The 13,626-nt window shown below is 54.7% G+C and overlaps 1 protein-coding gene across 1 annotated transcript; it reads right to left on the minus strand.

The window, feature by feature from the left end:
• Positions 1–3,251: 3,251 nt before the first annotated feature.
• On the minus strand, positions 3,252–13,591 carry LOC308611472 (exocyst complex component 7-like; the record flags this gene model as incomplete). Its single annotated transcript, XM_081260229.1, has 7 exons — positions 3,252–3,431; positions 5,286–5,429; positions 5,700–6,280; positions 7,261–7,329; positions 8,215–8,307; positions 11,217–11,384; positions 13,369–13,591. Coding segments are annotated over 7 exons (1,458 nt in total), but the record flags the coding sequence as incomplete, so codon positions are not given.
• Between the last annotated feature and the right edge of the window lie 35 nt (positions 13,592–13,626).

Genomic DNA, 13,626 nt, shown 5'->3' on the forward strand with positions numbered 1-13,626 from the left:
TGTCAATGATTCCTTATCTTCATTCTCCTTCTTACTATTTCTCCTCTCCTCCAGTCTTTTACTTTTAATTGCCCTTATTTTTTCCTTCTCCATTTTTTACCCCATTACCGAATTCCTTAACATCTACTCTTCTCCCATGAAAAGCGAATAGAAAGCCAGGAATGGGAACTTGGGCGGTCTGGACCAGGAAAGGCTCTGCCTTGGGCGGCAGTGATGGGAGGGAGGCAGGGTGGTCTCGAGGTGGCGCTGTGGCTCCACGTAAAGGGAAGATTCGGGCGCCCCTGGTCCCTGCGCATCCAGGGCAGCCTCAGGGAGGTGGGGCACGGCGGTCTTGGTGGGCTTGGCACCATCTTCATACAGCCACCAAATAATGACGGTGATAAAGATAATAAATATGCAGATAACCCGAAGCAGTCTCTTCTAGGACACACGGCATCAATAATCAGAAACTGTGCGCGAGGAACAATAGAGAGCGCGGAACTGTCCGCCAGGGATCAGTGCGCGCGCATCCCACATAATTTGCGGACCCTGGCGGAACCTGCCTCGCCCGCCTGGAGCCGAGCTGGGCGCTAACCTGTAGCCTCTGGGCGGCTCCTGCGCCCCGTGGGCGACCTCCTGCTACCTGCAGGCCAAAGGATCCACAGTTTCCACACCTGCCGTGGGGCGCTCAGTCCGCAGCCTGTCTGCACCTTTCCTCTGACTGGACCTGAGATCTTTGGGGGACTACTTTGCTGGATTTCACATGCACATATGGACACACGAATCACATATGAGCTCAGGCTCAGACACATGTACCATGCTTTTGCACACACATTACATGCACACCCGCTCACATAAAGGAGGAATGTCTACACGTGACACATGCACACACTATACACATGCACTCGTGTACTCACCTTTGTGTGCAACAATCCTCCTCAAGAACATGTGCACACATGCACCCAAGTGCGTGATGTCACTCAATGCCACAGACTCGTATTCCACAGACCCACGATATACAACCACTCTTCGTTTGTACAAACATATTTGCACACTCACATCACACACATCCAGCAAAGACCTCCAAGTGCGGAGCGGTGCGTAAACACCCAGTGAATTGCACCTTAAAGAAAACACACTCGAGAACTTTTTGTGACTGCGACATCTCGGGCTTGTCTGCTAAACTCCTCCCCCCTTCTACTTTCCTCTAAGCAAACAGGCCTTCTCCTTCCCTTCCGCTCCAAATCCTCGGAGGCCTCAGTTTCCTTCTTTCGGATCTGCACTACTGAAGGGATGCTAATTTCCAAACAGCCCGGCAACCCTGTTCTCCCACCCTGGAGTCTCCTTCCGTGCGGGGAGAGAGGGCCATTCAGACTCCAGAATCAAGCAGCCTGATCAACTCCAATCCCACCGGCTGGAGGACTGTGTGGAAGGGTCTGGGGAGGGGTAAGGTCGCGCCCTGGGGCAGCCTTGGACTGGGACCTTTCTGGCAGTGCCCCTGTGTTGTCTCTGCACAGAGTAACTTCAGCTTTTAGCTATGGTCATTCCAAGGACATGTGGCCTTCCTCCATTAAAGCACGTCCGCAGGTGTCCAGATTTTTGCCCTCTGATGGGCGTCCCGGTCTTCCCCGCAGTCTTTTATTTAGTCTATTTCAATTAGGCGACTTTGCGTGCGCCTGGAGCTCTAAAATTTCAGCTAGGGCTGGGGAGAAGCGGCTAACTGGAGGTCACATAACAAATGTGGCAGAGCCAGGGATGGAGCTGGCACGACCCTAGCGCGACCTGCCACTGGCGGCCCCGAGAGTCGCGGGCATCTGTATCCGACCACTGCAATGCGCGTGCAGTCCGCGTATTATGGCTTTTCAGAACCGTTTACCCTCCTCTCTACTCTCTGCTGCCTGCCTTCGGGGGGACAACTTGCACCCATGCTCCTTTGTCATCCAGGATAACTACAGGCCCAAGAGCTAAAGGGATCTTCGAGCCATGGGGGGCAAGCACCAAGGCGAATGCGGGAGATGAGCACCGAAGCTGGGTGAGTGGTTTGGATCCAAGGTTCACAGCATATATAGGCTCTGGAGAAATTTCGGCTCAGCGAGTTTATTAGCAATGCAGCTGTGGGCAAGTTTCATTTTAATCACAGAGCGTCAGTTTTCTCACCTGTAAAATAGGGGTGAACTTACCTACCTTGTTTGTCTGTTGTGGGAATTCAGTGAGTTTATGCCCATAAAACCTCCAACAAATGGGATCTATTCTTATCTGGGGACCACCCCAGAGGAAACCCGAGAGTCTGCAGGCTCGATCCGGGAAAGGTTCGTTCGAACCCCTGGCCTCAAGCCCTCGTCCCAGGCAGACTAAGCGCTCCCAAGCCAGAGCCCCAGCGGTGTTATTTGCCTGACTTCTACCTCCTAGTTCTCTGTGGGTGACTTTGTCCCTCTCTAGGCCTCAGTTTCCCTGTCCGTGCTGTGGGAAGAGGCACGCTCCCAGGGTCTGGAAGTATCAGCCAGACTGGACGAGCAAGCTGGGGCTTCTCTGCAGCGCTGGGGGTCAGAATCAGGGTTCATGGTCCAGGGAAATGCCCCCTTCCCTTTGCCACTTGCCGGAGAGGACTGAGAGCAAGGAGGGAGGACAGACGATTTCCGCTGGAACCGTGGCCAGGGCAGCGGGTAGAGTCATTAGGAGGGCAGGGGCAGGGTTTTGCCATGGGCGACCGGGATCCATTGTTTGACCACCCCCGTCAGCATCTGGGTGCTTCTCAGGGGCCGCTGTGGAACTGCGTCCCACTCAGGTCCTCTCTTTCCCAGGGCCCCGGGCCACCACCCTCCACCCACCTATCCCTCTCCTCTCTGGGGCAGTGCCTTGGCCTCTGTGCAACCCTGCCCGGGACTCCAGGCTGCGGAGGGCCGCCTTCAGAGCCGGCCGCGTGTGGCAGGACTTCGCACCTTTGGCCTTCATCACCCCGTCTTTCCCTTTTCCCTTCTTCCCAGCTTTGGAGGAGGCATCTTTCCTCCGGTTTCACTCTGGTCTCTGGCTAGTGGCAAAAGGCAAGGGGCATTTCCCCGACAGGCGGCCCTTCTGGGAGTGTGTCTCCCTAAGGGGGACCGAAACGAGGGAATTTTCTGAATGACAGGTCCCAAGTCTGGCCTCCTGGGGGCGGACTCGCGGAGAAGATTCCCTCTTTCCCTGGGACGTCCCCCTAGTCTTAGCTGGGCGGTGTTTATCTTGTCTCCGCTCTTTTGGGGAGCGGGTGTGTTTCCATTTGCACTTCCCGGAAGTTACCGCAGCGACTGATGCTCTTCAGGAAACGGAATTGATCTCTTTGTGACGTAAGAGGGTTGGAATAGCCACGAGTGAGAGGGTTTCCAAGGTCGGGGTGGGGAGAAGGGCTTGCGCACAGGGCCTGAGTTGCTCCCAGTGCGGGGAGACCCCGAGGGCTGGGCAGCCTTGTCTGCTGTCTGGAGCAATGGAGAGGAAGTGGGTGGATGCTGAAGCGCGCCCACCACCAGGCGGAAGAAACTCTGAGAAGACCCGAGGGAGTCTTCACTCCAGGGGAAATATCAAGTGCTTCCAATTGCTCCTTCCACATATAATCTCATTCTGCTGTATATTTTCCTCATGTACATGTTCTTTACCCCTCACTTTCTTCCTCCCTAATTCTGCAGGTCTGGACAAGGCCTGGAAATCTGCATTTCTAACAAAATTCCTCCTTTCCCCATTTGATTAAGCTGATAAGCAGGGTTTACCTTATAAGTGATTACCGTTATAAGTTATCCTAAAGTCATATCACAGATATGCTATAAAGCCTGGGCAATGCTATACGTACAAGTTTGTCTCTCCACAGAGGATGGGACTATAATGTAAAAAGGATGAAGACAGTCTCAGTACATACTTTATAGTCACCCCTGTACACACACGTTTTGCTTTCTGCAGGTGGTGCAAACCTTACATGAGGGAAGACTGAAAAGCATTTAAGGGATTTTTCAAAGTTTCAAACTGCCAGTACTAGTTCATTATTCACCAGAGGAAATCCACAAAAAGGTACCATTCTGCTGGCCTGGGTGTTGTTCCCAGTTTTCTGTCACCCTCTTCGTCTCTTTTCCACCTTCTCTTTAACTTCCTTCCTACTTAAACATTTCTTACTGGGTAAGCGAGCAAGGTTGAAAGCACAAGGATGCCCAGAAGAAAAACTACAAATACACTCTGCTTGATTAAAATAAAGTACACTCAGCATCCCAGGTGAATTATCTGCTGCCTCTGCATAGCCAAATGGACTTGGCCGTAGCAAAAGATACCTGCCCCCGTTTGTTTTTCCTCCCATGGCCTGGTGGATGTGGAGGTTACCTTCCTCCTATTTAGTTCCTGGAGACTACTGGCTCTGGGGCAGGAATTGGGCTGCTGAAGGCTTCTTTCTCTGGGCCAGTTTCTCTTTTGGATCACGCAGCTTCAGGCCCCTCCACAAACACATCATTTGCAGAGTGCTTCTAGATTTGCTTGACCCCCTAGAAATCCATCTGTTGTGTTACTCTCACTGATCCTGGTCCTCAGAGTGGCTGTGTCTCTCCTTTCTCTGTCACCTTTGGCAGTGATCTGATGTCCCATTGTGTGTTCCCCATCACTGGGGTGTGTACCTCACCAGACTCAACTTGGGAGTCTTAACACTGTTTACTGGAGAGTGAAATGGAGGCACAGGCAATTAAAGAGAGGGAGGTCTCGGTCTTATGCCAGTGCTACCTGGGACTCTTTGACAGGAGGGTGGCCTCTGCTTCCTGGTCCCCCTCCTCTGAAGGATCCCCTCAGAGAAGGAAGGGGATGGTCCAGGAAGGGGAAGGGATGGGCTCTGGGGACCCTTTGGGCCTCGGAGGTTAAACTTGGAGCTTTGGGAAAATTTCAGCAGGCCAAGATTCAACTGTGAACTTAAATTCTGTAGAGATGGAGTATGTCCAGCTTCCCCTTTCCCCTCTTCACATACCTATAATCCTTTTTCCAGCGACATACCTCTCATGAACACATACTGTGTGCCAGGAACTCTGGTGGGTGGTGTGGGGATCCTGATGGAACCAACAGATCTCTTCAAGAGCATCTTGGACGAAATGGCATTAATTACAGTACCAGGGAGGAAGAGCTCAGCTCATGAAGTGGTCCAAATTAAATGGTATGAAACTGGGCAGGCTTTGTGCACAAGAGATAAAGCAGTGTTGAGGACAGTGGAGACTAGCAGCACGGCCAGCTTCCCCACAGGGCAGGCCCGCCCCTCTTGGAGGCCTGCTTTCAGAAAGTTCCCAAGCCAGGTCACGGGTGGCCCTGCCCACAGCCCCATGGGCCGTCCTGCATGGCAGCAGAGGGAGGGAGGGCACCTTGATGTTGTCAGCAAAGTCCTCCAATGTTTTGGCTCCAACGGTCTCCATGGAAGTGATGAGGCTGGGCAGCTTGCTCTTGGTGCTGGCGGCCGTCCCCTGAGGAAGCACATGGTTGCACAGGGCGCAGAACCCGGCTATAGGCTGTGCCTGGGGCCCTGCTCCTTCCCAGCCCCTCACCCCAGGGGACTGTCTCCCCTCTTCACTCACCCTGAGAGCACCTCCACATGCCCGGGGCCCTGAGGAAGCTGTCGCCATTCACCCTCAGAGCAGACGCATGGGGGTAGAGAACACAGTTCTCCTGGGAGGCTGTGCCGGGCAACAGGATTCCTCCTCCCGGAGTCCCCAAGGGCATCCTCACCCACATACCTGGAGCACCTGGTCAAACTCAGGCTTGGTCTGCTTGAGGTGCCGCAGGATGGGGAAGACGGTGAGCACAGCCGAGAATTCGTGTCGGATGATGGCCTTCCGGGCAGCAGCCACAATGTTCTCCCCTTCAAGCATCAGCCCATCCAGGGCATCCTGAGAGAGCGGGGCAGGGAGAGGGCTCAGGGGAGGGGGCAGACAGCCGGTTCCCAGGGACGGTGAGGGCACCTGGAGGGGCGTGGGGGAAGTATGCCCCCAATGGGGTGGTCCCGACCAGGACACGCCACCCAGGACAGATCCCCAGGACGGGAGGTGGAGGTGGTGGCTGGACTTGAGGGCTATGGACCGCATGCCTGGACCGAACTCAAGCTTCCAAAGTGACAGCTCTTGCTGGGGCATCTGGTCAGGGCCCAGGGGCAGGGTCGGGTGGCGCAGGACCTGTATCAAAGAGTCAAAGGTCTTTTTCTGATGGTGCTCAGGGATGACGTCCGTCAGCAGCTGGTACTCGCTCTGGGCCAGCTTGACAAAGGCACTGACGCAGTGAATGTAGGCGTCGGTCTCCACGTCCAGCAGGTCATCTCTCCCTGGGGGAAAAGCAGCGCCGCTGAGCTACTGGCTTGGGGCAGACCCTCTCCCTGCTGTGGGGTGGGGCACGAGTCTCCCCAGTTCCTGGCCTGTAGCCAGACTAGCAGCAGATGGGGAAGAAGACTGTGCCGGCAGAAAGCTGAGAGAACTCCAGCAGGCCCGACAGGGTGCGAGGGGGAAAACGGGCTGAGTCCAGCCTTTGTTCCAGAATGTCAGGTACGAGAGGTGTTGGGGAGATGGATAAAAAGGATAAGAAGATCCCCCAGTCGACTTCCTGGATAAGACACGCCTGACCCCAAGACTGAGGATTCTGAATTGTACTGGAAAGAGGACACCCAGGGATGGGCAAGTGGCCGCGTCCACCTCAAGGAGGCAGGCACTGTGGTCATCCATCTCCGAAAATGCTGGGCCTCTGGAGCCAGATACCAGCCCCGCCAGGCCTTCTGGAACGTATAAAAAGGCAGTGGGCTCTGGTCCATAAGGCTAGCTGGCATGGCATCAAAACTGGAGAAGAGGCAAAATGAGCCTCAGAGGGGGAGGGCTCCCTGGTTGTCAGCTGCCCCAGCAGGAGACAGGATCCCGCTACTGCATTGGAGGCTGGGGCAGGGGTGCCCGCTGGCAACCTGGTCCTATGTGCCGAGGGATGGGCTCCGAGGGGTTAGAGGTTTGGAGCCATCGCTGGAGTCAGGTGTTGTCGTTCCCTGCCCTCCAGGGGCCCGCATGCCCTCTCTGTCCACCTTCCAAGTGGTGGCAACTTCTGCCCTTGGCCCAGGCCCTGAGAGCCAGGTGTGCACTCCCACCTGGAGAGAGGCAAGGAGACCTAGTGCCCAAAAGAGAGACAGACTGGAGAGAGAGAGAGGCGAGTAGGCCGGGCTCATCCTTGGAGCGGAGCAGCCGGCTAGGCCAGGTCGGAGCAGGCCCTCTGGGGACGGCCATGAATGCAGCGATGGCTGCCCTCAGGCTGGGCTGCAGTACTCACCAGCCAGTGGACCGTGCTTGTCGTTCAGGGCCTCAGACAGGTGCTTAACTCGGAAATCATGCTCCTGACCTAGCGAAACGTCGGCCACAAACACAAGCAGCATTTATCCAGGGGCGGGGTGGCTGCCTCTCAGGGGACTGGGAAGAAGCCCTCGATCTCCAGGGGGGGATGTGAGATGGGGTGTAGAGGAAGGGGCATTGGAGAGGGCTCTGAGCCCCTCTTCTGCTCAGACCACCTTGGGAACAGCCGTTTCAAGCCTGACTTGCAGTGCCTCGGACCATCCTCGGGAGCTGGTTTCCCCAAGCCTGGAGGCTAAGAGAAAGCCGGGTTTCTGAAGTTTCCAGCAGCTGCGGAAGGTCTGATGCTCAGCCCCAGGGGGTTTATCTCACCATATTTCGGGAGAGATCCAGTTAGAGAAATGTCACTGCCCAGTGAATGGGGACAGGCTTCTTTTTGCCCCCAGGGTCATTCTTTTGAAGGTGGATCTGTTCCACTAGGGCAGGGCTGTCCTTCCTCTGATGGGAGGGAGGCAGGGACATGGTGTATGGGCTGCCTGTCCCCTGTGGCACATGCTCGCCTTTCAGGTGGAGGGGGGCGGCCAGGAGGCCTCGGCCGCCTTGGTCCTGCCACTGCTGGTCTGAGCGTGAAAGGGCTGCCCGTGACAAAGAACTTTCTCTGAGTTCAAACAGGAGACAAGGACAGAGACAGGGAGGGGAGGGAGCGGGAAGCCTCTGGGCGGGCAGAGCTGCCGTCAGCCAGACAGGGCCAGGCCGAGGGCCATGAAAGCTGCCCCTGAGCCAGCTGGGGTCAGAGGCCCAGGACCTCAGTTCCCACCCCTGCTCCCCTCTCAGGGTTGTGCCCGAGGCCCTCTGGGGGTTTGGAGGCTCTGCCCTACCACGTGAGTGGACACACTGTGGAGGAGGAGGGAAGAGGAGAGGAACACAGGACGATTACCTTCCAGAGGAATGAGGTTAGAGCCCCCCTTTTTCCCATATAGACCATGCTGGGAATATTGTTTCAGAAGGTTCTGAGCCTTATGGATCATCCCTGTCACCAGAGCCACACAGAGAGGAGATAAGAAGACCTAGGAAACGAGTGAGAGAAAACAGCAGCAGCCCTCCCCCTGCCCCCCAGGCCCACACCCTCCCCCAGCAGAGAGCACGCCTGGGTGCCATCTCTCTCAGCAGGCCTCTCCCAGGCCCGCCGGAGGTCCCGCGGAAGGAGATGGAGGAACGGACACATTTCGTTCCCCCAGTGGAGCTCCTGATCCTGCCAGCGACCCTCACTGTTCCAGATCTGAGTTCATTTTAGGAAGTGCAGAGGGTGAAGGAGATGAGATGGGCCAAGATCCACCAGGAGAAGCCAAAAATAAAAAACAGTACTGAGTGGCACTTAACTCAGAAATAGACAAGGGCCTGGGATGGAGGAGCTAGCGATGGAGCTCTCACACCTAGAAGGCGAGACCAAGTGGCAGAGCCTGGGGGCACCTTGAAGTGGGCAGGCCCATGGCTCCTCCCCAAAGGGCAGGCAGAGGTCTCCAGGCATGCTCAGTGCTGGGACGCAGCTAAACAGTAGCCAAAGGAAAGCATCACCCAGGAGTTGGTGAAATGGGACTGAGCTTCCTGGGACAGCAGCGCCCAAGACGGAAGGCTTGGAGACCCAGAAGCAGACTGGCCCCATATACCATGGGAGGGACCCAAACCGCCAAAGCAATTGGGAAAAACTCAAAAGCCAAAAAGAAATTAATAGGAGCCATCACACAGAGAGCAGGAGGGAGGGCAGCAGGAAAGGGCACATGCTCTTGGCATGGCGGGGGGGAACCAACAGTTAGTATCACAAGTGAGAACAATGAAAACAAAACTGCAGCACCCACAGCCTCCAGGGTCAGCTACCTCTGTGGGAACGAGACATCACAGGGCAGAAAACGTGGGGAAATAAAACAGCATTTAAAACAGATGCGTACAGCTGCCCTGTTAATAAAATGTACTGGGGCAGGGGAGGCACCCATGAGTGTAACTCCGTCCCTCTTCCCTGGGGACTCCCAGGTGCCCACTTGCACCTCTGAACACAGTGAGGCTTCTTGGGTCCTGGCAGCTCCCCAGAAAGCTAGTGGAGAAGGGACAGAGTCTGGAGCGGCTCGTTTCTTTCTGTTTGCACCAACCACAAGTAGTTACTAATAACCAAGTTTGGGGCTTGGGCTCAGCATCTGTCTCGCTGGGTTCTGCCCCTTCAGTGAGCAGCCCCGCTAATGAGCGAGTCAGTGCCCTGCCCCACAACCGACCAGGAGCAGGGGGGCCCGCCGGGCCTCCAGGAGCCTCCCCAGTATGCTCGCGTGGACGTGGGCTGGGGACACTGATCCGGCAGCCGCCAAACCCATCAGGAGCACAATTACCATGAACGACGTTGAGGTCGGTGCTTCATTACCCACTGAGGCCTCCCTGCTCCTCTCTTCAAGGGCTGGGAACTGATGTCCCAGGGGCCTGATTCCTTAGTTCCTGACGTCAGTCCTGAGCCCCCCAGCTCCTGACAACTCTTGAAAGCCCACAGAAACCAGAGGGATGCTCAAAGCCTGAGTTTTCCTCTTGGGGCTCTAAGCCAAGCTAGATTAGGCCCACTGGGGGCCCCGAGATCAGATCCCTGCTCCCTGCATGGCCAGCAGCACTCTTGGATGCAGACTGGGTCCTGGGGCCCCCACTGGGCCCATCAGAGAAGAGACAGAGGGGAAGAGAGCACAGACAGGCCAAGGCCCAGGCAGCCTCACAGCCTCCCAGAACCAAGGCACAGAGACGGACAGGCCCAGGTGCAGCCAGCTGTGGCTGCGCAGCCTGGCTTAGTAGGGTCACCGTTTGTGGCAGGTTCCCCAGGGGGTCGGCCAGGATATCCACACTGGGGAGGGGGAAGGCAGTGCTCTTCCTGCTGGGGCCACCCAGATTCCCTTATGCTCTATTCCCCTGCGCCCCTGCAGGCACCCTCGGCTCAGCCGTATCTCCAAAGCCTGAACAAAGGCCTGAGGAGGAGCAGGTGCTCGCGGCGACTGTCAACAGGTCCTTCGTTCTCTGAGGGGCAGGTAAGGAAAACGCCGTCATGAGGGGCGTGTCCCACCAGGGCACGTGGGGTGTGTGCCCACAGCAGCAGCTGGACAGGGAAGGCTAGGGTGGGAGCAGCCCCCAGCCTCACTGGCTCTCTCTCCCTGGGGCCTGCAGCAGCCCCACACCCTGGAATCACCCAGCCTCTTGAGGGTCACATCTCTCAGCAGCCAGACACAGCCAGGCTTGCCAAGCGGAAGCTGACACCCAGGAACACTGTTTACCTGGAGCGTAGACTACAGGGGACATGATGACGGGAAGAAGGACAGACAGTGAGCTCTTTGCCCAGGATACCAACGTCCACAGCCCAGATGTCTCCCACCTCAACACCCCTCCCTTGACTCTCCCGCCGCAAGGCACTAACTTTCGAGTGGGGCCCAAAAGCCGGATTAAGTTCTTTGGAGAAGGCGTGGGGTTATTTTCCTTTCTGGGTGACTGTGAAAGTGGAAACTCTCCCCTATCCACTTTTTCAAGCCACCCTGGCTTTCTGCAAGGTGATGGCTGCAGTGCCTGCCCCTGTCCTGTCCACGGTTTTGGCAGCAGCAGCGTGCCTGGCCTCCTGATGCAGGGAGGAGAAGGGGGTCCAGCAAGGGGCTCTGCCCCGGCACCCCTGTCAGCCCACCTCTCCGTGCCTGTGACCCTCCACTCCAAGGACACTTATGTAGCCCCCAGACTCGGCTGGGTAGAGAGAAGCTCACCGGATGGGGCCTTGCTAGGTGGGCAGACACCTGCTTTCTGTCCTGCATACCTATAGTTGGGGGTCGCTGTGAGGTCAAGCTGTAGCGGCTGCTACCCCCAGGGTGGCCAAAGGTAACCCGGGTCCCACAGAGCTTCTGTCTGGTTCTGAGGTGGGCCAGGGTGGGGACTCACCTGGCTGCTTGACCGGCTTCTTGGTAGGTGTGTCCTTCCTCTCGTTGGGGACAGCAGGGGAGCAGGGGACCCCGGACGAAGAACTGCTCTTCCGGAAATGCTCCTTCAGGCCTTTGATGGAGCGGTCCAGCTGGCTGGAGCGGATCTGGTAGTAGACGTTCATGAAGTCTGAGGAGAGATGGGCGACAGCTGGGGTCCCTGCCTCTGCCTGGCCCAGGGCCTCCCTCTCACTTCCAGACGCAGCTCCGCAGGGCAGCAGTGGTGCCCGCCACTGCTCCTTGCTACCCCCTTCCTAGTGGCCTCCCACATGGCCTCGTCCGTTCCAAATCAAAGGCTTAAAAGGGAAAGTATCCCCCAAAAGAACCAACAGTTAGTTGTTATTTTTTATTTTATTTATTTATTTTTGGCCATGCCGTGTGGCCTGTGGGATATTAGGTCTCTAGCCAGGGATTGAACCCGGGCCCCTGGCAGTGAAAGTGCCAAGTCCTAACTACTGAACCGCCAGGGAATTCCCTGTAAGGTTTTTGTTTTGTTTTGTTTTTTTGCCATGCCACATGGCATCTTCCCTGACCAGGGATTGAACCCATGTCCCCTGCACTGGAAGTGCAGAGTCTTAACCACTGGACTGCCAAGGAAGTCCACAGTAAGGTTTTTTTTAGATTAAAAAAATGTAAAGTTAACATCCAGCTTCAACTTGGTAAGGGGTCAAAGGATGTGAGCAATGTATATGCGATAAAGAGACAAGTGTCACTGAATTTAAAAACACACCATTTCTTTAGCCATGAATGAAATGCAAATTTAAAAAAATTAGAGGATTGTGAAAACCCTGTCAAATAGCTAAGATAAATAAAGCTAATGAAGAACAAATAGCTGTGGGATTTTCGATGGGTCAGTTGACTGGCCCCACCTACCCGGAGATGAACTCAAGACAGCAAGAAGGTTTCAGATCTGTTCAGACAGTTCTGCCTGATAACTGCACCTTTGAGAAAATATCTCAGAGAACTTCCTAAATAAGAAAAGCAAGCCATCCAATTGTGCTCACTGCAGCACTATTTGTCGATATTGGAAAACTGGAAAATCCAAAAATGCAAATGAGCAAGGAAAAAGATACGAATATGCCATGGTACATTTTAGCAGTTCCCAACGAGTGTGTCGCCAATGTGAAAAATGGAACAAAGCACTGAGGCTCTGACTGAAGGGGACTGAGGGGTCTGGAGGCATCTACTGGCCTCTGGCTTATCCCAAGGGAGCCCCTGAAAAGCTCCTGCTGAGCCCTCAGCTCCCACAGTGCAGCTCGTGAGCCTCAGACATGCCGTGTGGTCAGTACAGGCGGCCCTGAGACCTGGCACCACAGAGTCCTTGAGGGAAAGCAGGGATAGTGATAACGCACACTGACAACTTGGTATGTGTACAAACTAACAAAGAGAAGAAGGGTGTGGGGGGGCTAAAAAGCTTAAAATTGAATATTCATTACTGTTGGGGTGTTTTTTAATTTTTTGCTTAACTTGGGATTTAGAAAAAAATTCTGGGACTGGATTTAAAGAAATGATGCACCAACATACCATGGAATATTATGCAGCTGCCAAAAAGAATGAAGCAAATATACATGTACTGATGTGGAACACACTCAAGATATAATACTAATTTGAAAGCAAAATCCAAAAAAACAATCTTAGGGGAGTGTTTAGTATGCTTCCTTCCACTTGGGAACGAGGAGCAGATACACACATATTTATTCTCTCTCTCTCTCTCTCTCACACACACACACACACACACACACACACAGTGGCATAAAGAATTTTTTGGAAGGGTATAAATAACCTTAACAGTACTCATCTTTGGGTTATGATACTGCAAGCATCAGGGAAGTGGGGAGATGGACTTTTGCTTTTCACCTAAGCCTTTCTGTGCCATTTGAAGTTTTTATAATTAATCAAAAAAAGGAAAGAAACAGGAAAGTAAGGTATACAAAAAAAGCTTGAATTTAGCTAGATTCATAATTTGATACATAAGCTGTAGACTTATTGCTCATATTGTTTCCTAATAAACTCCTTTGTTTTAAAAGAAATGCAGGTGGATTAAAGAAACAGAGGGCAAAGTCCACTCCCTCTGGCCCTGCCACCTGGGCCCCCGCCTCCCCAGGACACCTCACCTTGGTTGCATCCATATTCCACCAGCCAGCGGGAGATGCGGATCACGTCCTGCAGCACGCTCTCAGGCAGATGCTCTAGGGGCACCTCCTCCTGTACCTCCAGGTCGTCCTTACCGCTGATCAGATCCAGGGTGAGCACAGGGTACAAGACCTTGCTATGCCGTGTCATCAGGCTGCAGAACTCGGACTCCAGCGACTCCTTCCCCCTCTCAAACAGCAGCTTCTACAGGGAAGAAGGAAGGAAGGGAGGACAGAGAG

This window comes from Mesoplodon bidens (genome assembly GCF_964165515.1).
Source record: "Mesoplodon bidens genome assembly, contig: HAP1_SCAFFOLD_1250, whole genome shotgun sequence".
Lineage (NCBI taxonomy): Eukaryota > Metazoa > Chordata > Mammalia > Artiodactyla > Ziphiidae > Mesoplodon > Mesoplodon bidens.